We start from the raw sequence: 25,700 nt of genomic DNA on the forward strand, positions 1-25,700 counted from the left end.
ATTTTAAAAACCATATGATCATCTTTTTTCTTTTTCTTTTTTTGACATGTCTCACTCTGTTGCCCAGGCTGGAGTGCAGTGGTTAGGTCTCAGCTCACTGCAGCCTCCACCTCACAGGTTCAAGAGATTCTCCTGCCTCAGCCTTCTGAGTAGCTGGGATTACAGGAACGTGCCACCATGCCCAGCTAATTTTTGTATTTTTAGTAGATACGGGATTTCTCCATGTTTTCCAGGCTGGTCTCGAACACCTGACCTCAGGTGATCTGCCTACCTGGGTCTCCCAAAGTGTTGGGATTACAGGCATGAGCCGCTGCACCTGGCCAATCATCTTAATAGATGCAGAAAAGGCATTCAGTAAAATCCAACATTGCTTCATGATAAAAACCCTCAACAAAGTAGACATTGAAGGAACATATCTCAAAATAGGAGCCATATATAACAGACTCCCAGCCAACGTTATACAGAATGGGGAAAAGATAAAAGCATTTTCCCTGAGAACTGGGGCAAGACAAGGATGCCTACTCTCACCACTCCTAATCAACACAGTGCTGGAAGTCATAGCCAAAGCAATCAAGCAAGAAAAAGAAATGAAAGGCATTCAAATTGGAAAAGAAGAAGTCAAATTATCTCTGCTCACTGATGACATGATCTTATAAACCTAGAAAACCCTAAAGATCCCTCCAAAAGATACCTAGACCTAATAAATGACTTCAGCAAAATTTCATGATACAAAATAAATGTATAAAAATGAGTATCATTTCTGTACACCACTAACATTCAAACTAAGACCAAATCAATAACTTAGCCCCACTTACAATGGCCATACACAAAAGTAAAATACCTAGGAATATTTAAATCGGGAAGTGAAAGATTTCTGCAAGGAGAACTATAAAACACTGATGAAAGAAATTGTGTAGATGGCACAAATAAATGAAAAAACATTCTGAGCTCATGGATCAGAAGAATCAACATCATTAAAATACTGTCCGGGCTTGTAATCCCAGCACTTTGGGAGGCTGAGGTGGGCAGATCACCTGAGGTCAGGAGTTTGAGACCAGCCTGACCAACCTGGTGAAACCCCATCTCTACTAAAAATACGAAAATTAACCAGGTGTGGTGGCAGCTGCCTGTAATCTTAGCAACTTGGGAGCCTGAGGCAGGAGAATTGCCTGAACCCACGAGGCGGAAGTTGCAGCGAACCAAGATCGTGCCACTGCACTCCAGCCTGGGTGACACAGTGAGACTCCATCTCAAAAAAAAAAAAAAAAAAAAAAAAACCATACTGTTCAAAGCAATCTTCAAAATTGCGGAAGTGCAATTCCTATCAAATTACCAACATAATTTTTCACAGAATTAGAAAAAACAATCCTAAAATTCATATGGAACCAAAACTGAGCCTGAATAACCAAAGTAATCTTAAATAAAAAGACAAAAAAAAAGCAGGCATCACATTTTGTGGCTTCAAATTGTACTGTAAGACTATAGTAACCCAAACTGCATGGTACTGGTACAAAATTAGACACAATAGATCAATAGAACAGAATAGAGCACCAAGAAGTAAAGCCACATGTGTAAAGCAACCAATCTTAAAGCTGACAGAAATAAACAGTGGGTAAAGGACACACTGTATGCAATAAATGGTACTAGGACAATTGGATAATCATATGTAAAACAATGAAACTGGACCCCAATCTCTCACCGTATACAAAAATTTACTCAAGATTGACTAAAGACTTAAATGTAAGACCTGAAACTGTAAAAATGCTCGAAGAAAACCTGGGAACAATTCTTCTGGACATTGGCCTAGGCAAAGAATTTATGACAAAGACCTCAAAAGCAAATTCAACAGAATGAAAAATAGATAAATGGGACTTAATTAAATGAAAACACTTCTGCACAGCAGAAGAGATAATCGACAGAGTAAACAGACAACCTACAGAGTGGGAGAAAATACTTGCAAATTATGCTCCTGAAAAAGAATTAGTGTCAAGAATCCACAAGGAACTCAAACAACTCAACAAGAAGAAGCTAATCCCATTAAAAAGTTGGCAAAGGATATAAACAGACATTTCTCAAAGAAGACATATAAGTGGTCAACAAATACATGAAAAACTGCTGAACATTATTAGTCATCAGTGAAATGCAAATTAAAATCACAATGGAATACCATCTTTCAACAGTTAGAATGGCAGCTATTAGCAAGCCAACAACAGCAGAGGTAGTCATGGATGTGTGGAAAAGGGAATAGTTATATACTGTTGATACATAAATTAGTACAACCTCTGCAAAAATGCAGTATGGGGATTCCTCAAATAACTGAAAGGAGAACTACCTTTTGACCCAGAAATCAACCCCATTACTTGGTGTCTACCCAAAAGAGAAGAAATCACTGTGTAGAAAAGACACATGCATTCATATGTTTGACAGCACTATTCTCAGTGACAAAGTCATGGAATCAACCTGTGTCCATCAACAGCATCACAACAGATGACAGAAATACATATTTTTTCTTTATATATGGAATACTACTATATTATATATACTACCATATATATATATGGAATACTACTCAGTCATAAAAAAGAATAAAATTGTGTCCTTTACAGCAACATGGATGCAGCTGAAGGCTATTATCCTCAGTGTATTAACATGGAAACTAAAAATTAAATGCTACAAATTCTCACTTTTAAGTGGGAGCTAAATCATGGGTGCACATGGACATAAAGATGGAAACAATATACCTGGAATCTCCAAAGGCGGGAAGAGGAAGAGGAGGGAAGGGTCAAAAAACTACCTATTGAATACTATGTTTATTATTTGGGTGATGGATTCAGTAGAAGCCCAAACCTCAGCATTATGTGATATATCCATGTAACAAACCTGCATATATATATACCCCCCCCGAATCTAAAATAATAATTTTTAAAAGAAAGAAATATATTCTAGGCAAAAATAAAATCAAATACAATGAACACAATTCAATCTCCTTTGCTTTGCCTGTTGTATGATCACACCATGAGAGGCTGGATCTGCCTCTGCATGGCATTTTTGCCAGCTCTTTTCCTTTGTATTTCCAGTTTTGTCTCCTTTGTCTTTCTTCTTGACGTCTCGAACTATGGTGCAACTTTGCTTCTGTGTCTTTTTTCCCACTGTTCATTGTTTACCCTCTCCGGTCTCTGATCCCTTTTCTACTTGACTAACTTGTTAATCATTTTAGTCCCAACTCACATGCATTGCCTTTGTCTTTCCTTATTGACTTCTCTCTCGATAGGCAAATGGATGTTTCACTTAACTGTACTCATAACTAATTTGCCAGTGTTAAGACTTTGGAGTCAGACTCCATGAGTTTGAATCCTGTCTCCTTGTTTTTTAATCACTAATTTCCTGATTTTAAGTGGGAGTAATTATAAACCCTTTCTTATAGGGTTTATTATCTTGGGTTATTATATGTAAAGTATTAGAATAGTAATATCAACATCATTCCATATTAACATTCCCATTTAAACATCTCTATAACATCTACATGTATGATTATTTGTCCCTCTCTCTCGATCTACCATTTTCTTAAAGGAAAAAACTATGTAACATTACCTGCATATGAGTCCCTAACAAAGCTAGACATTCAAATGTTGGCTGAAATATTGTAATGTTAAATTATGTGGCTTTTGTCTCTAGGATTGGAATGCCCTAGGCTTTAAGCATTGTTTTGGCAAGTAAGATCAGGAAGAAAAGAAACACACCAGAAGTTTTTTTGGCTTTCTGATTTTTATTTCCAGCAGTTTTGTGTTTTGATAGTTTGAATCCCTAAATTGGAATTAATTGATATTGCTTTCAATATGGAAAGCTCAGCCCTAATGCGTGTATTTGCATATTTTTAGTTAAAGGCTTAATGAGGTTTTCATTTTATCTGAAGGATTTTTATTTAAGTTCAGCCTGGTATTAGTAAGTGTGTGCTTCATTTATATTCTTCAATAGGGTAGTTGTCTCTTAGCAAAGAAAAAGGAAAGGAATTGGCCCAAGGCATGTCTTTATTTCTATGCTACATTAGTGAAAGTCTAGGAGACATTTCCTTATCCTGTAGGTAGAGTATATAGATTTGGGTATGATTTGATATAAAAATTTAGTTCAAGTCAGCAATTTTCTAGTAGGAAAATTGTTCCAGCTCCTTTAGACTATACTGTCTACTGTACTGTCTAGCTCATGGATGCATATTAGGTTTTCCCATGTCTTTTCTACTTTGGCTTTAAAACGAAGATTTGGAGAGAAATTTCACTGAGGACCACTTCAATACGTACATCAGGCTGGGTGATAATAGCACACTGCTTTCCTATATTTTAGGTTTAGCCAGAAGCCACATATATAAAATGTTTAAAGTATGTGTCATTTTCTATTACGTATATGTCCTTGAGTTTTTAATAACTAGCCCCCATATGTTTATATACACCTGTATTTCTAGAGGCACGATGATATATATTTTACGTACAAAGTTGAAATAACCCTCAGTATTAAATAAAAGGTAGCTGTGAATTATTGCAAAGGTCAAGTTGTCGTTTTATGCCTCAGATGCCCTCTTTCTTCCTCCTAGGAGTGTTCCACAGCGTTGTTTTATTGTCCTAGGAACATGCGCAGCATAGAGGAGGAAGATGCATTGGGACTTAGCTATTTCTCTTGCTGTCTAAGGAAAGATATTCGGAAAGTCATACACTGTGACATGTATGAACTACTTAAATTTACCTTTTAGTTCATCGTCAAAAGGAAAAGTGTGTCAAAAATCTCCAAACTAAAGCAATGTATCTTCAGTTAAATGACAACTTTAAATGACTCAGAGGAAAGGCACTGCATGTGTCTAAAAAATATCCCATACTGGCTGCACTTAAAAGCAACTGGAACACACATTCATAGCTAATTATAAACAAAAACTAGTTAACACTTTAAATAAAAAGGAAAAATAGCAAAAAGATTTAGAGCCTAGACAAGCACATGAAAGGGTTCTGAGTTGCCTTCCATCTGATATTACTCAAATGCAACTCTGTCTCCAATTACCTGGGAATATGTGGTATTCCCTCATGAAAGCTCAAGATCAGAAAGGGCGTCCATTTCGTGTCTTTGCTTACTCATAGCCATTTGGAACAAGTTCAGCAGAAATATTTCACATTGCAAAAGAGTCTGGAGCCAGACAGCAACTACAGACACTAATCACTGGGTCAAAATAGTAACTTAGTAGGACAGCAACCACCAGAAAGCATTTGTGGAGGTAGAGATTTGGAGTCAGATACATTACTGCCGTTGGAGAAGACATCACCAAATAAAAAGTTCTGTAACAGAACCATTAAATCACTATTTTTAATCAGTTGCATGTTCAGTGGCACAGGACTGTCTAAGCCAATGGTCTCTTTGGTAGGATCAGATCTAAAAGGTAATCTTATGCCCTTAACTCTAAAATAAATAGATGGAAAGAAAAGTAACCAAATAAATAAAGGCTGCCTCCTAAAACATTTGGTGTTTCTTTTGTTGTATGGTTCCAACTACAGGCTTTCTCTGCCTCAAATTGCAGATCTCTATCATTTGAGATTTGGGGGGTGGGCAAAAGGGAAAACATCATCACTAAAATAATAGGTGCAGCAAGTGATCAACTTCCCTAAGGAGCTGCAATTTTAGGTCTATTCAAATAAGAGTTACTGGTGTTCTCTGAATATTGTCATTATAAACCACTTTTCATTGTTGCCTTTTTTCTTAAACTACATCATCCTGTTCCTTTCCTCCAGTGTCAGTGGAGGATTGATTGCTTTATTTTACTATCACTCTACTCCACTATTAATTCTGTTTTCAGTATACTCTATCTCAGAACATTTTTCTTGGCAGTGAATCTCAAACATCAAGCTATGAATAATTACGCATAGTATGTTTGGAATAAAGAGGTGAGCTTCAGAAGAGGATTACATTTTTTAAAAAAATCATTCTATCTTTTAGATTTCATCAGGTTCTCACTAAATTCACCTAAAGTATTATCTTATCCCTTGTAGCAATTTTATTTACTGCTATGTCTTTAAAAAGTAGGGAGGGGAGTAAGGAGCTATTAATCTCTGTGCTTCTACTGTAGGCATTGGACTTCTCCATTCTATGCCAATTAAAACAACTTCACACACAAATTAAGTAGAAGTAAAATCTATTAAATATATTTTAAAGCAATCCCATGGTTTTATAAAGGTCTTGGCCATAATTTCTCTGTTGCTGTAAAGAGGCAATCTTATTTTAGCAAAGTATATTTTTAATTCAACATCTGGATTCTGTATAGAAAAATTAACAAGGAAATATGTGAGATTCCTACAATGGAAGACTTTTCACATATTGCAAGCAACGCATCTCCATCCTACTTTATAGTAATACTGATGTGGGCATAAAGGAAAGACAGGAAGAGGATGACTAGATACTGGGTGATTTATACATTATCTTATTAAATCATGAAACAACTCAATGAAAAAGAAATTATTACCCTGCTTTAATGATGAATAAAAGTTATTACATCAAAGAAGCGATTATTCAAATTTATTAAAATCTACTGCAATTCAATGGCTGCATTACAATTCAAACCCAGGTTTATCTGACTAAAGCTCATGTTCTAGCTCCCAACACTGGACCTTGTGTGATCTGAAGATGAGAGGCAGAGTGGGAGAAAGACCTTGCAAAGTCTAAGCATTTACAAAAAAGTGTAGCTTTTATGGTACAAGGTAGAGGAGAGGTGATTGCTCTCAGAGATCTGGGATGCCCTTGGGTAATGATGTCCATTAGGCCATAAAAACGCTTCTGTCAAAAGTGGTCTTTGGGAGGCTGAGGTGGGCGGATCACCTGAGGTCAGGAGTTTGAGACCAGCCTGACCAATGTGATGAAACCCCGTCTCTACTAAAACTAGAAAAATTAGCCTGGTGTGGTGGCATGTGCCTGTAATCCCACATACTTGTGAGGCTGAGACAGGAGAATCGCTTGAAATGGGGAGGTGGTGGTTGCAGTGAGCCAAGATCGCGCCATTGCACTCCGTCCCAGGCAACAAGAACAAAACTCTGTGTCAAAAAAAAAAAAAAAAAAAAAAAAAAAAAAAAGTGGTGAGGCATTGCTGGGCGAGAGTAGCACAGAAACCCAGTGATGTGATGACAATATGAAGATCACCAACGAAGCCTTGTGCCTATTTGTCTATTTTGAATGCTGCTTTAGCTACCCTGTCATTATCTTGATGATGAATGACCAGAAATTTGCCATCCTGATGATTTGAATCATGTCAAAAAGAAATGAAGTGTCTACTCTAAAGAGTTAGGAAATTAATCTTGTAGTAGAAAATTGAAATCTTTTTTATCTCCTTTATGCAATTCACTTGGCATACTTTATTTGAATGAAGTTTATTAATAGTTGATTATCAGTACATAAGAAACTGCTGCTAAAAGTTACGCTGGCTTTCAAAACTCTGCAAAACCATTTATGCCATTAGAAAGTACCGGAAAACAATTTTTGTACTTTTAGAAAACAATACACTAGGAAATCAAATAACAATAAGTTGTTGCAAATAGAAAATCACCTCATTTTCTGTGTTACCTTCAGCAAAGTCATGTTTGAAAGTCTGTGCATGTAACAGTGGTGGTACACAGCCTATCAGAGTTGTTTCTCAGACTGAAAACACAGCTGGTCTGATTGGGGTCACTGCATGTAATTAGCTTGCTTGCTTCATGAATGAATGGCAGATTTATTTTATTCTAAATGATATTTTAATTTTCACTGATTAAATTACATTTTATTTTGGTTTGGAAGGTTCGCCCTCACCATGTAAAGCAACCATGTCCTGCAGTTGTCACTAAGTTAACACCATAAGTATGTTTAAAAGAATTGTTGGCTAAGCATGGTGGCTCATGCCTGTAATCTCAGCACTTTGAGAGGCCAAGACGGAAGGATTGCTTGAGCCTCGGAGTTTGAGACCACCCTGGGCAACATAGCAAGAACTCTATCTCTACAAAAAATAGATTGAAAAATTTAGCCAGGCGTGTTGGCACACACTGTAATCCCAGCTACTTGGAAGGCTGAAGCAGGAGGATTACAGGAGGAATTGCAGCTTGCAGTGAGCCACAGTTGTGCCACTGCACTCCAGCCTGGGTGACAAAGTGTGACCCTGTCTCAAAAATATATATATATATATAGTGACAATAAAATATTGATGATGCATATATGCAAGCAGCATGTTGGAAAAACGGTATCTCTGTTTTTCCATAAAATGGAATTGCACCCCAAATTTTCAGAAAGTTTTTCCTAAGATTGGTACACAAAGGAAATCTGTTCAGTTCCTTGAATTACTGACTCTACATCAGGAATTGAAATGTGTACTCTAATGTTCTTGCTCTGATCTCTCATTTGACTGTTTATCGAAGCTGATTACAGTTTGAATACACAAATCCCTTTAGCTTCAAAAGTATGGAAAAGAATGGATAATAGAGCATTTGAAGAGATTGTTTCTTATTGCAGTTTGTCTTTCTGATTGTGATGCGGCTATTAGGTTTGATAAGAAAATCTGGCTTTATGTTTTGTTTCCTCAATAAGAATAGTCTTCTGTCAAATTGGATTAAAGTTTTTGTTTCAGCCCAACTTGCTCACGCAACTAAGCAAGAGCTGTTTTGGTGAACATCAAGAGAGGTTATTATGAACAAATGAAACTTACTTTATTCCACTAAACACAATTTAGAAGCTTATGCTTTTTGAAAAGCTGTATGTGTTTTCTTTATTGAATATAACATTGGAATATAATAAATTATTAGTCGACTGACTCAGTTAAACATTATATATTGTATCACTTTAAGAATGTTGAGATCTTCAGGTCCAGAATTTTCAAAGGTTATTTATCTATTAAGTTTCTACTGATTATTGGAGGCACCATGCTAAGTATTTTGTACATGTTAACAGATGCATCTGCCTAAAGTCACAGAGATAATTTAAATGGCAAAATCAGGAATCGAATACAGATCTCTGGCATCTTGTTCTACTGCAGTGTGTTTTTAAGTGTTATAAATCATTTACTTTAATCTTCTAAAATAGTCTAGAAATTCCTTCTTCTAGTCTGCCTTAATCTCTGTACTTTGCAAAGAAAAAGCAAAGATATGTGAGGGCAATTGGAAAAATACCCTTCCTGAAAATAGTATGCATTGTAGTGCTTTTGTTATTTCGCCTAAACAAACTTTATGTATTCCTAGAATTGTTTCTGGAAGCAAATCGTCTTTTATGCAGGGCATCTCAGAGCACATTTTTATAAAACATTATGTTCATGCTGGAGCCTTTTCAAAGTAAAATCATAGAATATTCATTCTGTTTTTTAATATAGTTATCAATTGACCCATAAGTTTATACAAACAATCTGGTGTACAAAAAGGGAAAGGAAAGAAGAAAAAAAAATCTGCTGCCACCTGAAATGATCCCTGTTAAATCCTGAAAATCCTGGGAAAGAGTGGCAACATGACACTGGGTTATGACTTTGCAGATACCATGCAAACCTTTGAAAGAACACTGTCTTGAGGTTGTAAAACATAAACTAGCCTAAGCTGTTCTATTGTGTTGTAAGTAGTGATAGAGATACTAACAGTTTCCAAGTGACAATGGGTTTTATTTCATGCACAGTTCCCGTTTTTTATAATCAATTTGCCCTGCTCCACTATGTCTCCTAAGTTCTCCAAATGGCCCCACATGTGACCCAAAGAGGAATGATAATAAAAAGACAACTTCTTCTTTCACTAGTCCCAGGGTTTATTTTTTACATTTTAATTTTTTTTTTTTTGTCCTGTTGCTCAGTGATTTTCAAACTGTGGGTCACAAACCATTAGTGAGTCATGAAATCAATTTAGCAGGTCCCAACAAATGGTTTAAAATCTAATAGATAGACTAAAAATATCAAAGAGCAATGCATGAAATAAGAGTATCTTCAAAACTTTCATGTCAAACATATATTAATATGTATGGAGGTGTGGGGAAATGGGTGGAGGTAAAGTAATACATAATTCCTAGAATGCTTACTTATCCAAAAAAGAAAAAAAATGAAGTCACGGCCATACTTTCAGTGATGGAGTTCCTACGTTATTTTAAGCAATTTGAAATACTGATTTAATCTCCTCAAATTTGACCTTTGAGTTTGCAGCAGATCACAATTCTTTATTTTTAAATAAAAATTATAGCAAGCAAATGGGTATATTATTACATTCCCCCTTTTCAGAACAGACCATGATCTATTCACCTGTGGTCTAGTATGAACTATTGAAATGAGTTCAAAATTCTTAACGTAACTGAGGAATGTCACATACCATTTCTGTTTAGGGCTTTTTTTTTTTTTGACGTAGTGTTTACGCCTTTGCTTGAGGGAATTATTTTCAACTAATTGTTGGCATTTAAACACTGACACATCTAATGTAAATATGAAGCTAGTGTTTTCTTTTCTCAGGTTAATGTGACTGCATTAAAGAAAGTTTTTCAGAATCCAAAATTTTTGATTAGATAATATGTCTTGCCTGTGCCAATATAATAAGATCCACTTAATTAAAATTAAGTAGAATCATTTAAATCATGTATCTATGACATCCATAGATTTGACATAAGCTTCTGGTTGTAGTACAATAGAATTAATAATGAAAATAAGTTATGTTATTTAGGGCAGATGTTGCTTGAAATAGTGTAACAGCTTATCACTTATCTCATATACTTTTATTTTCTTGCACTTTCAGCCAAAATTGACCAAGAGGCAGAGGAAAATTCACTGACAGAGACTCATAAATGGTGAGAAATTACTTTATTTCCTCCCAGAATAGGCTTATAACATGCTAAGTGTATTTCATCTTAAGGAACCAATCATTAGTTACATTTTAATTTTCAAGCATAAAATAAAAAGACATCTAATAAAACAGTGTACTCTAAATCCACAGTGAATTTCTGAATTTTGTTACTCTGGGTAACATATAGTTCTGTTAAATACCAAATTATTGTGACTAGCTTAGCACCTTCTCTTTTACATGGGATTTAGAACTATGGAAATACACAAAAGAATGAAGATAGCAAGAACCTGTTTCAGAGTTCAGATAATTTTTAAAAACTATGTAATTTCCGTATTCAAAAGTGAAGTCTAAGTAGGGAGCAATGCGCTTTCCTTGGATGCACCTTCATTTCCAGAATGGAGACTTGCAATTATGGGTAAACATAGAAAAGTATCTCAGAAATCTCCCTGCTTCTCTGCCTCCATTTTCTCTTCTCCTCCCATCTCTCTATATCCGCCAGGGTTCTCTAGAAAAAAAGGACAAACTGGCGATACAGATATAAAACACACACACACACACACACACACACACACAGGCTACCTCATTTTATTGCACTTCTCTTTGTTGTGCTTTGCAGATAATTGTATTTTTTTTTCCCCACAAATTGAAGGTTTGTGGCAACTCTGCTTCTAGCGAGCCTATCGGTGCCATGTTTCCAACAGCATGTGCACACCTCATGTCTCTTTGTTACATTTTGGTAATTCTTGTAATATTTCAAACTTTTTATTTTTATTATCTGTTACCATAGGTGATCTGTGATCAGTGATCTTTTATGTTACTATCGTAATTGTTCTGGGACACCACGACCTGACCCATATAAGATGGCAAATGTAATAGAAAGATATTGTATGTTCTAACTGTTCCACCAGCTGCTCCCTTGCCTCTCCCCTCTCCTCAGGCCTCCGTATTCCCTGAGACACAACAATATTGAAATTAGGTCAATTAATTACCCAACAGTGGCCTCTACATATTCAAGTGAAAGAGTCACACATCTCTCACTTTAAAACAAAATCTAGAAATGGTTAACTTAATGAGGAGGATATATCCAAAACCAAGATATGCTCAAAGCTAGATCTCTAGTGCCAAACTGTTAGCCAGGTTATGAATGCAAAGAAAAAGCTCTTGAAGGAAATTAAAAGTGTATTTCAATGAACACATGGATGATAAGAAAGCAAAACAGAATTCTTGCTGCTATGGGGAAAGTTTTAGTGGTCTAAATAGAAGATCAAACCAGCCACAATAGTCTGTTACCAAAATGCCAGGGGTTTGGTTTAGCACAGCTACTTGCCACACAGAAAGCCAGTCACTGAGATGAGTATTGCCAGGGAAGAAGGCTTTAATCGGGTGCTGCAGCCAAGGGCAATGGGAGCTCAGTCTCAAATCCATCTCCCTGACTGACTAAAAGTAGGGATTTATATAGCAGGGAAGAAATGTAACCATGTATGGGAGAGTAGGAATTAGGGAGGGGTAAGGAAGAGGAGGTAGTCAGCAACAAGCAGCTGGTGGGTTAGGCAATCACAGTGGGTGAAGGGTCTGGCATCTCATTGTCCAGATGGAGTGATCTGGTGAGTTTCAGTTCCTTGACGCTATATTGGAAGCCTGATGGTTGGTTTCCTGAGAAAGGAACTCAAAAAAGACAAATGTAACTTTCTCAAGTTTCAAGACTGGGAGGGTCAATTTCTATGTTTATTCAAATTAAGTCATAAACATCAGTTCTGTGGGACCATTGAACCTGTTTCAATTCCCTTAAACCAAACCCTAATCCAGAGCAAGGCCCTAACGCTCTTCAATTCTATGAAGGGTGAAATAGGTGAGGAAACTGGAGAGGAAAAGTTTGAGGCCAGTAGAAGTGGGGTCATGAAGTTTAAGGAAAGAAGCCTTCTCCGTAACAAAAAAGTGCAAGGTGAAGCAAGAAGTGCTGATAGAGAAGCTGCAAGTTCTCCAGAAGATCTAAGGTAATTCATGAAAGTAGCTAAACAACATATTTCCAATGTAGATGAAACATCTTCTGTTGGAAGAAGATGCCATGTAGGACTTTCGTAGCTAGACAGAAATCAATGCCTGACTTTAAAGCTTCAGAGAACAGGGCCGGGCATGGTGACTCACGCCTGTAATCCTAGCACTTTGGGAGCCCAAGGTGGGTGGATCACCTGAGGTCAGGAGCTCGAGCCCAGCCTGGCCAACATGGTAAAATCCCTTCTCTACTAAAAATACAAAAATTAGCCCGGCATGGTGGTGCATGCCTGTAATCCCAGCTGCTCAGAAGGCTGAAGCAGGAGAATTGCTTTAACCCAGGAGGCAGAGGTTGCAGTGAGCTGAGATCACGCCAGTGCACTCCAGCCTGGGTGACAGAGTGAGACTCGGTCTCAACAATAAATAAGTAAATAAATTTTTTAAAAAGTGAAACTTCAAAAAACAGGATGAATGTCTTGTTAGGGCATAATGCAACTGGTAACTCTTAGCTGAAGCCAGTGCGCACTCCCCATTCTGAAAATGCTAGGGCCCATAGGCATTATGTCAAATTTCCTCTGCCCGTGCTGTATAAATGGAACAATAAAGCCTGCACATCTGTTGATAGCATAGCTTACTGAATATTTTAAACCCACTGCTGAGACCCATTGCTCAGAAAATAGAAAAGATTCCCTTCAAAATATCACATCTCATGGACCATGCACTTGGTCACCCAAGAGCTCTGCTGGAGATGTACAGAGAATCATGTTTCAATGCCTGCTAAAACAACATTCATTTTGTAGCTCATGGAGCAAGGAGTACTTTCGACTTTCAAGTCTTATTATTTAAGAAATACATTTGGTAAGGCTATAGCTGCCATAGGTAGTGATTCCTTTAAGAGATCTGGGTAAAGTAAATTGAAACCTTCTGGAAAGGATTCACCATTCTAGATGCCATCAATAACATACATAATTCATGGAAGCAGGTCAAAATATCAACGTTAACAGGAGTTTGGAAGAAGTTAATTGTAACCCTCACAGATGGTTTTGAGGATTCCAGGACATCAGTGGAGAAAGTAACCGCAAATGTGGTAGAAACAGAGAATTAGAGGTAGAGTCTGAAGATGTGACTGAGTTGCAGCAATCTCATAATAAAACTTGAACAGATGAGGAGTTGCTTCTTATGAATGAGCAAAGAAAGTAGTTTCTTGAGATGGAATCTACTCCTGGTTAAGAGCTATGAACGTTGTTGAAATCACAACAAAGAATTTAGAATATCACATAAACTTAGTTGACAAAGCAGGAGCAGGGTTTGAGAGGATTGACTCCAGTTTTGAAAGAAGCTCTTCTGTGAGTAAAGTGCTATCAAATGGCATCATATACTAAGAGAAATCTCTTGCGAAAGAGCGAATTGATGTGGCAGATTTCACTGTTGTCTTATTTTAAGAAATTGTCACAGCCACCCCAGCCTTCAGCAACCACATTCCAATCAATCAGTAGTCATCAACATCAAAAAGATACTGTGGTCACTGAAGACTCAGATAATCGTTAACATTCTTTCAGTAACAAAGTATCTGCTAATAAAGTATATATTTTTTCAGACATAATTCTGTTGCATACTTAATAGACTGTAGTATAATGTAAACATAACTTTTATATGCACTAGGAAACCAAAAAATTCATGTAACTCTATTACAATATTCATTCCCTTTATTGCATTGGTCTGGAACCAAAGCCACAATATCTCTGAGGTTTTCGTGTGTGTGTGTGTATATGTGTGTGTGTGTATGTGTAAAGAAAGATAGAGAAACTTATTTTAAGGAATTGATTCATGCGATTGTAAAAGTTGGCAAGTCTAAAATTAGCAGGGCAAGGTGACAATTCCGGTAGGAGTTGATGTTGCAATCTTTTTTTCTTCTCTTTATAAATTTTAACTTTTATTTTAGATGAAGGGGTACACGTGCAGGTTTGTTACATGGGTATATTGCATGACACTGAGGTTTGGAATCTAAATGATCCCATCACCCAGGTATTGAGCGTAGTACCCAATAGGTGGTTTTTGAGCCCATGATCCCCCTGCGTTGTTCAGTAGCCCCAGTGTCTGTTGTTCCCATCCTTATGTCTATGTGTGATCGGTGTTTAGCTCCCACTTACAAGTGAGAATAGGCAGTATTTGGTTTTCTGTTCTTGCATTAGTTCTCTTAGGATGATGGTCTCCAGCTCCATCTGCATTCCTACAAAGGACACGATTTCACTCATTTTATAGTTGCGTAGTATTCCATGATGTATGTGTACCACATTTTCTTTATCCAGTTCACTGTTGATGGGCAACTGGATTGATTCCATGTCTCCACTATTGTGAATAGTGCTGCGATGAACATACGACTGTGTGTGTTTTTGATAGAATGCATTATTTTCCTTTGGGTATATACCCAGTAGTGGGATTGCTGAGTCGAATGGTATTATAGTTCTGTTTTCAGTTCTTTGAGAAATCTTCAAACTGCTTTCCACAGTGGCTGAACAACTTTGCATTCCCACCAACAGTGTACAAACATTCCCTTTTCTGCACAGCCTTGCCAACATCTGTTACGTTTTGACTTTAATAATTGCCATCCTGACTGGTGTGAGATAGTATCCAATGGTGATTTTGATTTGTATTTTTCTGATGATTAGCGATGTTGAGCATTTTTCCATGTTTTTTGGCCACTTGTATGTCTTCTTTTGAGAAGTGTCTATTTATGTCCTTTGCCTATTGTTTTAATTGGATTGTTTTTGCTTGTTGATTTGATTAAGTTCCTTGGAATATTGCAATCTTGAGTCTGAAGCAGTCTAGAGACAGAATTCTTTCATATTCAGGAACCTGAGTCTTAAGGTCTTCAACTGATTGGAGGAGACCCAGCATGTTTTAAAGGGAAATCTACTTTTTTCAGTGCCTAGTAATTTAAGTGTTAACCACACCTAGGCCAGGCACAGTGGCTCATGCCTGTAATCCCAGCACTTTGGGAGGCCGAGACAGGCAGATCGCCTGAGCTCAGGAGTTTGAGACCAGCCTGGTCAACCAGCCAGGCCAACATGGCAAAACCCCATTTCTACTAAAAATACAAAAAATTAGCCAGGCATGGTGATAGCGGCCTATAATCCCAGCTATTCAGGAGGCTGAGGCATAAGAATTGCTTGAACCTGGGAGGCAGAGGTTGCAGTGAGCCGAGATCACGCTACTGCACTCTAGCCTGGGCAACAGAGACTCCTCAAAAAAAAAAAAAAAAAAAAAAGCCACACCTAAAAACTGCTTTCACAATAACATCTAGACTGGTGTTTGACCCGAAAATGGGCACTATGACCTGGCCAAGTTGATACATAAAATTAACTGTTACAATTTCTAAAGAGAAACCTTATTAGTCTTGAGGAAAAAATTTATTGAAGAAGTTCTCTGCCATTAATTCAGTAGGCAAGATCTTTTTTTTTTTTTTTTTTGAGACATAGTCTTGCTCTGACAACCAGACTGGAGGACAGTGGCACCATCTCAGCTCACTGCAACCTCCACCTGCCAGGTTCAGGCAATTCTCATTCCTCAGCCTCCCCAGTAGCTAGAATTACAAGCATGCGCTGCCACACTCAGCTAATTTTTTTTTTTTTGGCTAGGCTGGTCTCAAACTTTTGACCTCAAGTGACCCGCCCACCTCGGCCTCCCAAAGGGCTGGGATTACAGGCATGGGCCACCATGCCTGGCTGGCAACATCTTTTATATTCACTGAACAGATATTACATATTTAGTAGTTCTTGGCTTGATAACAAATATTGTCGTAGCAAACTAGTAAACAGAATTCGCCAGTTTCTATGAAAAGCAAAAGCTGAGGTCAAAGGCGTGAAATTATAAAATCAGAAATTTCAGTGAGTTGCATGAAAAAATTACTGGCAAATGACAAAATCGTTACCATCTTTTATAATTAAACAATGAACCCCGAAATTCAAAAGTAAAACTAAGAATAATGAATCGTATGGAACATTTGAGGTTACTCCAAAGAAATAATCTCTGTGCCATTTTTCTCAGCGGTCCTATGTAACCGGGGCAACAGTCAGTAGGAATTGTACGCAGGAAAGCAGTGTAACTCTGATCCTCTGGCCTTTTGAGTCTGGATCCTGCCTCTTACACGTGATAGCTCTATGACCTTAGACCAATCCCATCACCCCAGGAAAAGAGTGTCTACTTGGTAGGTGAGAATTAAATGAAATAATCTCTGGCAGATGCTTAGTCCCAAGTGATCAACAGGTGTTAATCGCTATGTTATTTTCACATTATTTTTATAATCAGAAATTATAAAAAGTTTAGTGGTAGAATTAGAAACCAGAGTCAGATTTCAGACTTGGGCAATGTATTTGTTTGTTGTCATGTTTCTCACCGTCTTCGTGGATTGCAGCCCTGGGTGGCCTCGGATGGTTATGGAGCATAGATTTTGGAATCAGGTCTATATTTCGGTACCTGCACCAAACTGCTGGCACCGTGGCTCCAAGGATTTATTGCAACTTTTGAATCCATGTCCTCATCTGTGAGAAAAAGAAAAACAATGTCCACATGATAAATGTGGTGATCAGTTCATTACTTAACTCATTAAGTAGGTTAAATGAGTAAAATATATATGTAGAGTATCAACTTCCTAAGAGCTTTTCAAAGTTTCCTTTTCTTCCATTTACCAAAATCCCTGAGCTTGGGAGACTGATTTTTAGCATGAACTATCTTCACAACAACCATTAAACTGGAGAAAACAATATAAAACAGTTATTTAACATGTCTAGAAATTGTTCTAAGGACATGCAGCAAATGGGGAATCGTTTGTCCAAGAAAATCTAAATCATGGTAAGAACAGCGAGAGCCTAAGGCATTGGAATCACTGCCTATTGTGTCCTACTACGTCTTATGGGAGCCGCTGCCCCAGCTCTAATCCAGACACTTACAGTCACGAAAATAGGGGCTTCCACTCTCCCAAGCTCGTATGCTGAAGCTATGGCGTCTTACTGGGTCAGCGGGCTGCCAGAATTACTCATCCCACCACCTCCAGCTCATTGCAGTTCTGTTCCAGACTAACAGTGCAGGTAAGAAGCGGCTCCCTTTCTCAACACTTCATTACTTAAAGGGCAGATGCTCCAGCTCAGGTGTTGCAGACCAAGAATGCTGGGCCCCAGTGCTTCCACTCTAGCTGACTTTTAGGGCGGAGATTCTACACCAGGAGGGAGAATACATGAAGACTAGGGGCCCCCCACCTCAGCTCCTTCTTACACAGTAGGAGTGTTGCTTTGGAAGAAGCAGACCACTGTCCTAATCCTAGCTTTAATCGTTGTGCAGGTGCACAGAAGTCCTGCCCAGAGCTCTACAGATGTGCTTGAGAAGGCGGATTTTGTTTGGAACAGAACATGAAGAACTTCATACCTAAGAGTTTTGTCTGAAACAATAGAGGTCTAGATGGAGAGCAGTTGAGAGGGTGTTCGTAGCTCCATGATACAGCAGCAACAAGCACAATGGCTGAGCAATCAGAAGTTTAACAGAGAGATCAAGGGAAGAAGATAGCCAAGAAGGATCCTTTTGGAATCATAGTCAATCCTAGAGGTTGGAAGGCTGTGCATAAGCTTACTAGGCTGCACCCACTAATGAGCATCAGATCAGGAGGTCAGGCTGACTTGGAAACAATCCCCAAGCTGTGTAGGAATCCATGAACATATGCTATAAGCCTCACTGGCACTAGGGAACTCAGCACCACCGCTGACCACCACTGGCAGAACAATAAGATATGTAACCCAGGAGCAACTCATAGGAAGCCAGGGTAAAAAATAAAATCACCTATATGCCTTCCTATAGTCTGTCTAATAGCCACAAAACAAGCATACCAGCATCAGCCGAGTTAACTGCTTCTAGGACCTCGTATGTAAGCGGAGAGAAACATTTCTGCCTGATGTACTGTGGGCGTCCACCTGCCAGGCTGGCTGGCAGGCTGCCTCCTCCCAGACCATTGAGGGAATGGTGGACTTTGACCCAGATTCTAGAGTCCCAGGTCTCCTTCCCAGCTTGGAGGCCTTGAATATTTCATCTGCCACCCCAGTCTCAACAGTGGCTCGCCAGATGTACTTTCTTCCTATGTAAATGTCTTTAGGACCCAAAGCCTCAGTTTTTTATGGAGCTCTTCTTTTGCTTGACTTGGCCAAGACTTTCTTTATTCCCCTCCACCACCACACACACACACAAAAAATGAAACAAAATACATACACAGGCCGGGGGCGGTGGCTCACACCTTTAATCCCAGCACTATTGGAGGCCAAGACAGATCACCTGAGGTCAGGAGTTCAAGAACACAGCCTGGCCAACATGGTGAAACCCCGTCTCTACTAAAAATATAAAAATTAGCCGGGTATGGTGGCAGGCACCTGTAATCCCAGCTACTCCGGAGGCTGAGGCAGAAGAATCGCTTGAACCCAGAGGGCAGAGTGTTCAATGAGCCGAGATGGAGCCACTGCACTCCAGCATGGGTGACAGAGTGAGACCCCATCTCAAAAAAAAAAAAGATACACATGCACATACACATATACAGATCCTCACTGTATTTTATCTCCAAATATTTCAGTTGTCTTGGCAAGGCCTAGAGGGAGAGGATATCCAGGAGTACGAATTTAGGCATACATTTTTCCTGTCTTCCATTTCTCCTTTTATTTTTATTATAGATTATTCTTATCATGTTCTGCATATCATATTATCAGAAACCAGATGAAATTAATTTTGGAGGCAAGACTTGGAGGTACTAAAAAAGTTGTTCTTCATTTTCCAGCCCTCCATTTAGCCCTTTGACATTGAGACAGAAAATACACGGAGAAGTTTCATTTTATAACTGTATCAAAAGGTTCCTAATCCAAAGCATTGGCTGGCGAGATTCTGTTTTTATCTCAGTGATGCTGTAACAGCCAGAGTCAACTTAGTTTTACTTTACACCCTGTGGCAGGAGATACTGACAAACTGGTGACAAATTTTTGTGCTTTGATTTTTAAAAATGGCTTATAATCCCAGCACTTTGGGAGGCCAAGGCGGGTGGATCGCAAGGTCAGGAGATCGAGACCATCCTGGCTACACAGGTGAAACCCCGTCTCTACTAAAAATATAAAAAATTAGCCGGGTGTAGTGGCAGGTGCCTATAGTCCCAGCTACTCGGGAGGCTGAGGCAGGAGAATGGCCTGAACCCAGGAGGCGGAGCTTGCAGTGAGCCCAGACTGCACCACTGCACTCCAGCTTAGGTGACAGAGCAAGACTCCGTCTCAAGAAAAAAAAAAAAAAATGGCTGAGAGTTATTTACAGATAATTGTGATAGCTGAGTTGGGCTATCAGATGCCTTAAGGACCAAATAAGGATCATATAATAACCGAACAGCCTTTTCCGTACCAAAAGAGAAGTTTCCCGGAGCTTTTGAGGTGATCCAGCATTCCGTATGCTCACCAAGGTTATCATGAGAGAAGGCAGGGCTGCGTGGTGGACAGGACGCTGACATTTCCTCTCAGCCTAGCTCTGCCACTCCAGAATTACAAGTGGATAAACCACAGAAAGTTCCCCAAGTTCCCGGGCCTCCACTTCGTCATATGTAAAAAGGAATATAACTCACCCTTTCTTTCATCCTCCAGGGCTGTAGGAATATGGAATAGCTTGTTCTTTGCAAAGCTTCTTCAAGTGGGGGTCCTAAGAGGCCTTTCTTGAAGCCTTATTCATGTGAAAATATTTTGTAATCCTCACACACACATTATCAGCTTGCTTTGAATGGAATTATCCTCATTTGTCTTTACATTCTAGTACATTTTTTTAAACATCTTGACTCTTAGCCCATTTAAAATGGGTAAGCTGAACTTTTATCAAGAAAATAATTACAATTGTCTTCTATAAATAGTATTAAAAACAAACAATGGTTAGTATATTTTTTAAATCAAGCCAGATCATTTTTCATATTCCATTTGTTAGCATAATAGTTTTTAATGTGCTAATTCTGTTTATTCATGCATTTTTGCTATTAATCTAGGAAGTGGAACTTTGAGCTCCTTTTTTTCATGAGCAAAACTGTATAGCTTTCGAATAAATAGTTTAACTGATCTCTTCAGTTCTCCTGGAAAGTCAGGCGGCTGGGCAGATGAGTCTTGAACCATACCCAAATCCCAAATGCAAAGCAGATGAATATATTCTCATCTTCAGATGATTTCATTGGGGAAGCCAAGCCATCATATTGTATTACAAGATGGATTTCGGCAGAATGTTGTTAAGGTTGGCTTCATCCCCATTGTGTGTGTTTATGTCAGCTTCTGCTTCTATTTTATTTTTAATTAGCATACACGGCTTTCTTCAATTATGGAAAAGTATCACCAGACCAAATATGATTGTTTTCATTTCCTACAGAGTCACTTAATGTCTATGTCAGCTCATAGGCAGAGAATGTAGAAATTTTGAATTTGTCTAATAAATGTCCATTCCTTTATATTCAAATTTAAAAAATAATGAGACTGGGACTTAAAAAATCTGCTTTATTTCTTAATAAACTAAGGCTAACTTGAAACTTTTCTTCAGATTTTTTTCTTCTATTTATTTAAATTCTGTGGGTAAAAACTATATTTTCAGGTGAAATTGACTTCGATGTAGAAAAAGAAAAGGTTTTAGAAACACGGTTTGTTCCAGCTATCAGTTGCGTTGATTTCACTAAATTTAATTCTGGCATCAATAAAGCTAACATAAATGACTGAATGTAAAATCTGAATTATATTGCAACTATTCAGTTAAATCGCTTACCCTTGTTAGTCAGTGAAGGTGACATTCTGGGCAAAGGAAATCAGGGTGAGAAATGTGTGCGCCGTCTGTGAGTAATGGCAAACCAAGTAATGTGTATGAACTACTCCTATCATGGTAAAGCCACTTTTTTCTAGGAAGTTTGTGACGTTTCCTACAGATTAAAACATTTATTTTAAGATATTTGTATTTTTCTACAAGACATACATGCTATTGACATTTTTATACAAAACTTTAAAAACAGCCGGGTGCAGTGGCTTACACCTGTAATCCTAGCACTTTGGGAAGCCGAGGCAGGCAGTTCAACTGAGGTCAGGAGTTCGAGACCAGCCTGAACAATATGGCGAAACCCCATCTCTACTAAAAACACAAAAATTAGCCTGGTGCAGTGGCAGGTGCCTGTAATCCCAGCTACTCGAGAGGTTGAGGCAAGAGAATTGCTTGAACCCAGGGAGCAGAGGTTACAGTGAGCTGAGATCATGCCACATGTCTCAAAATAGAAGTCTTTTTTTTTTCCTCCAGGAGCTAAAGACATCTAGAAAGATTAGATATAACTGATCTTGTGATGAGACCATAGGATGATAGTGAATTTGTTTAATAAGGAAGCAAATAGCACAATTAAACTTACAGAATTAATAAGTAATGTGATTTATTTGGACATTATTATGTGATAAAGATTTGACTGTATAGTTTTAAAATGTACTCAATGTATCTCATATCATCTTTTTAAAAATATTCTTAAAGAGAATACAATAGATTCTCTCTCCTATTTAAATAATAACAAGGCAATTGGAAACAACCAGTAATAAAAGACAAGAAATTGTAATGGAAGAATGCACATTTGTAGAAGAACTTTAAATCACACATTTTAAAAAATAAATACTATTTCTGCATGTAATATTGCTTAAATGGTATTTTAGCAAAGCCAAGATTGCATAACAAATGAGTTGAAATGGAAAATTAATCTTTCATTCAAAATAAAGACAAAAAACGGGGAAAGAAAGAAAACAGAATGTTGGTTCCACTGGTTTCATACAGTATGTAACTATTCATTTGTCACGGGAGAGAAAATATTTAATCATTTCTGAACTGATGCACACATACTTTATCATGTTTAGTGACTTTTAGAGTGTCAGTTTGTAAAATGTTTATCCAAGGAATGGACTTCTGGCACATGGATAAAATGAAAAGTGAAATGTTTAGTTCATAATAGGCATATTTTCCAGAATCTTTCTGAGTAACTATCCGGAGATGAATAGAAAGACTACAGGTCTGTGTTTATCTGGCTTAGGCTGGCCGACCAGGCAGGCTCCAGCCTGGTATTAAAACTGAAGTGACATGGAATGTCTTTGCAAAAGCCCCAAACAATGACATCATTCCCTTAATAATATTGATAATGGAGAACAAAGTTAGAGTTTGTTATTTCCCAATTTGGATTTCTTAGTTAACTACTTCTAATCCTGGCAGAAGATTTACTGTCTGGAGGCCCAGCAGAGCAAGGCTTCCCAGGTAGAAAGCTGTTATTTCATGCCTTTTACTTTTGGGCCATGTGGTAAGTTTTAGATACAGCACTTTTCTTTGTACAAATGGGTTTTCTTCTGTCGCTACGTTATCCAACTTTTTATAAAATCCATTTACTTTGAACAGTAGGGTAACCCATGACACCCTTTGCAGATTTTCTGGCCTTGGCAAGTTATAAAAAATCTGAGGTGGAGATCGCTCCTGAAGTTTGTTTGTTAACGTTAGTGCTTTTCAAATAGAAGGATTTCAGGATTTTCTGATTATGAGAATTTTAATGTTTTTTTCCAGTCTTGGTTGATAATTATGAAAGAAACATCAAAGAATTTCTGCCCTTTGGAAAAGTTTTGTTGTAAAAATGGAAGCTTTCCTGTTGTATAAACTTGAGATCTTTCCCACCCCAATATTTAAAAATATTTGTTGGCCTAGAACAGACTAAACTGTCTCCAGAAGCTATGTTCTCCAAGTTAATAGAGGTTAGAACTCTTAAATTAACTTTTGTGCCCTAAAACCTAAAAGAAGAGTAATGAAATCACTGTGTTTGCTGGGGATTCTAATCACTGTGCTCTTGAACTGCAAGTAGCACAAGGGGTGGAGAGGGTGAAGATAATACAAGAAAGGAAGGATATACTATTTTGTCTACTGTTTTGTGTTTTTAAAAAATAGAAAGTAGAAAGAATAAGGGCTAACAAATGAGGTTATGAAGTGTCTTTAGTACCAGCGCGGTGGCTCACACCTGTAATCCCAGCATTTTGGGAGGCCGAGGCAGGTGGATCACCTGAGGTCAGGAGTTCGAGACCAGCCTGACCAACATGGAGAAACCCCGCCTCTACTAAAAATACAAAATTAGCAGGGCATGGTGGTGCATGCCTGTAATCCCAGCTACTCAGGAGGCTGAGGCAGGAGAATGGCTTGAACCCGGAACCCGGGAGGCGGGTGTTATGGGTGAGCTGAGGTTGCGACACTGCACTCCAGCCTAGGCGACAAAAGCAAAACTCTGTCTCCAAAAAAAAAAAAAAAAAAAGTATTTAACTGTAGTATCATGCTCCAAATCCATTAGGATTGTCCATCTTGAGAAAATATGCTTCAAGCACCGCAGAGATTCCAGAAGAACTCAATAGTTAAATAAATGAGTCTACAATCATTGTTCAGAGGAAGAAAAAAAAATCTTTTCTAAGGAGAATGAAAACGAGTTATTGATTTATATCTACGTTTTATGAAGCAAATTGGAAATCGGCTTTAGAAGATTATCATTAGAAGGGCTCATTTGCCTACAAATTACAAAGGAACAATTAAACTACATTACACGCCCAAAGGCATTTCTCAGAGGCCTCCAGAATCCCACAGAAAGGGAAGCAGCCTTCAGCGGGGAAGAGAAGGGAAGCAGCTTCAGGAGCAGGAAGCGAAGGGAAGCAGCCTCAGGAAGCGGGGAAGCGAAGGGAAGCCGCCTCAGGAGCGGGGGAAGCGAGGGGAAACAGCCTCAGGAGTGGGGGAAGCGAAGGGAAGCAGCCTCAGGAAGCGGGGAAGTGAAGGGAAGCAGCCTCAGGAAGCGGGGAAGTGAGGGGAAACAGCCTCAGGAGTGGGGGAAGCGAAGGGAAGCAGCCTCAGGAAGCGGGGAAGCGAAGGGAAGCAGCCTCAGGAAGCGGGGAAGTGAAGGGAAGCAGCCTCAGGAGGGGGGGAAGCGAGGGGAAACAGCCTCAGGAGTGGGGGAAGCGAAGGGAAGCAGCCTCAGGAGCGGGGGAAGCGAGGGGAAACAGCCTCAGGAGTGGGGGAAGCGAAGGGAAGCAGCCTCGGCGGGGGGTGGGGAAGTGAAGGGAAGCCGCCTCAGGAGTGGGGGAAGCGAAGGGAAGCCGCCTCAGGAGTGGGGGAATGGGTCAGATGCAAGCACCGTATCTCCCCCATGGCGGCGTCTAGTGCCTCGGTTAAGATCCTGCTCTGAGAAACAATGCTGGCATTCAAATCCTGTTATAGCCCCTTTTATTTTCTTTTTCAGTTTTCTGACTTTGAGGAAGTTACTGAAACTTCTGTATCTCCATTTTCTTGTTTCTAAAATGAGGGCAACAGAACAGTGCCTGGCTCAGAGTTAGCACATAATTACTTGGTATCATTCTTACTTGATGTTTGTTGTAGTGACCTGCCACTCATGACTAGTTTGAATTTTCTCCATGGATATTAATGCAAATTCTCAAAAGGATGAATCTGGTTAGTTCCTAGATAGGTAATATAAGCTCATAAAGGATACCAGCTCCCCTAGCCTGGTCTATAGTTGAGACAAGTTTTCTAAAATCAATGGAAGGAAGAAAAATGGAACATTAACTTTTTGGGGAGATGGGAAGGACTAGTGGAACAATCAGGCTTACAGATATAACCATCTGAAAAGAGATAATTTGGAGTATATTGAGTGAACTTTTTTAAGTTGAAGTTTTTTCATTGTGAGAGCGTTACATCAAAAACCGTTCATCATCTGATTTTTTGTTGCCTACTCCGGCTTGCATCAGATGTGGGTAAACCTTAAAAGTAGCATGAAGAAATTTTTTTTGGCTAATTTCCCTACCATTTGTCTTGAAAGACGATGTAGGTATAGGGTTGGTTGGAATTGCAGAAATTACA

General features: G+C 38.6%; 1 protein-coding gene across 1 annotated transcript in view; it reads left to right on the forward strand.

Annotated features, from left to right (window-relative positions):
• The window catches only part of FMN2 (formin 2), a 405,197-nt gene that overhangs the window by 309,575 nt on the left and 69,922 nt on the right, over positions 1-25,700 (forward strand). The window contains 1 exon segment of the mRNA XM_050770753.1: positions 10,740-10,791. Coding sequence (XP_050626710.1) covers positions 10,740-10,791 — 52 coding nt within the window.

This window comes from Macaca thibetana, chromosome 1 (assembly GCF_024542745.1).
Source record: "Macaca thibetana thibetana isolate TM-01 chromosome 1, ASM2454274v1, whole genome shotgun sequence".
NCBI classification, from domain to species: Eukaryota; Metazoa; Chordata; class Mammalia; order Primates; family Cercopithecidae; genus Macaca; species Macaca thibetana.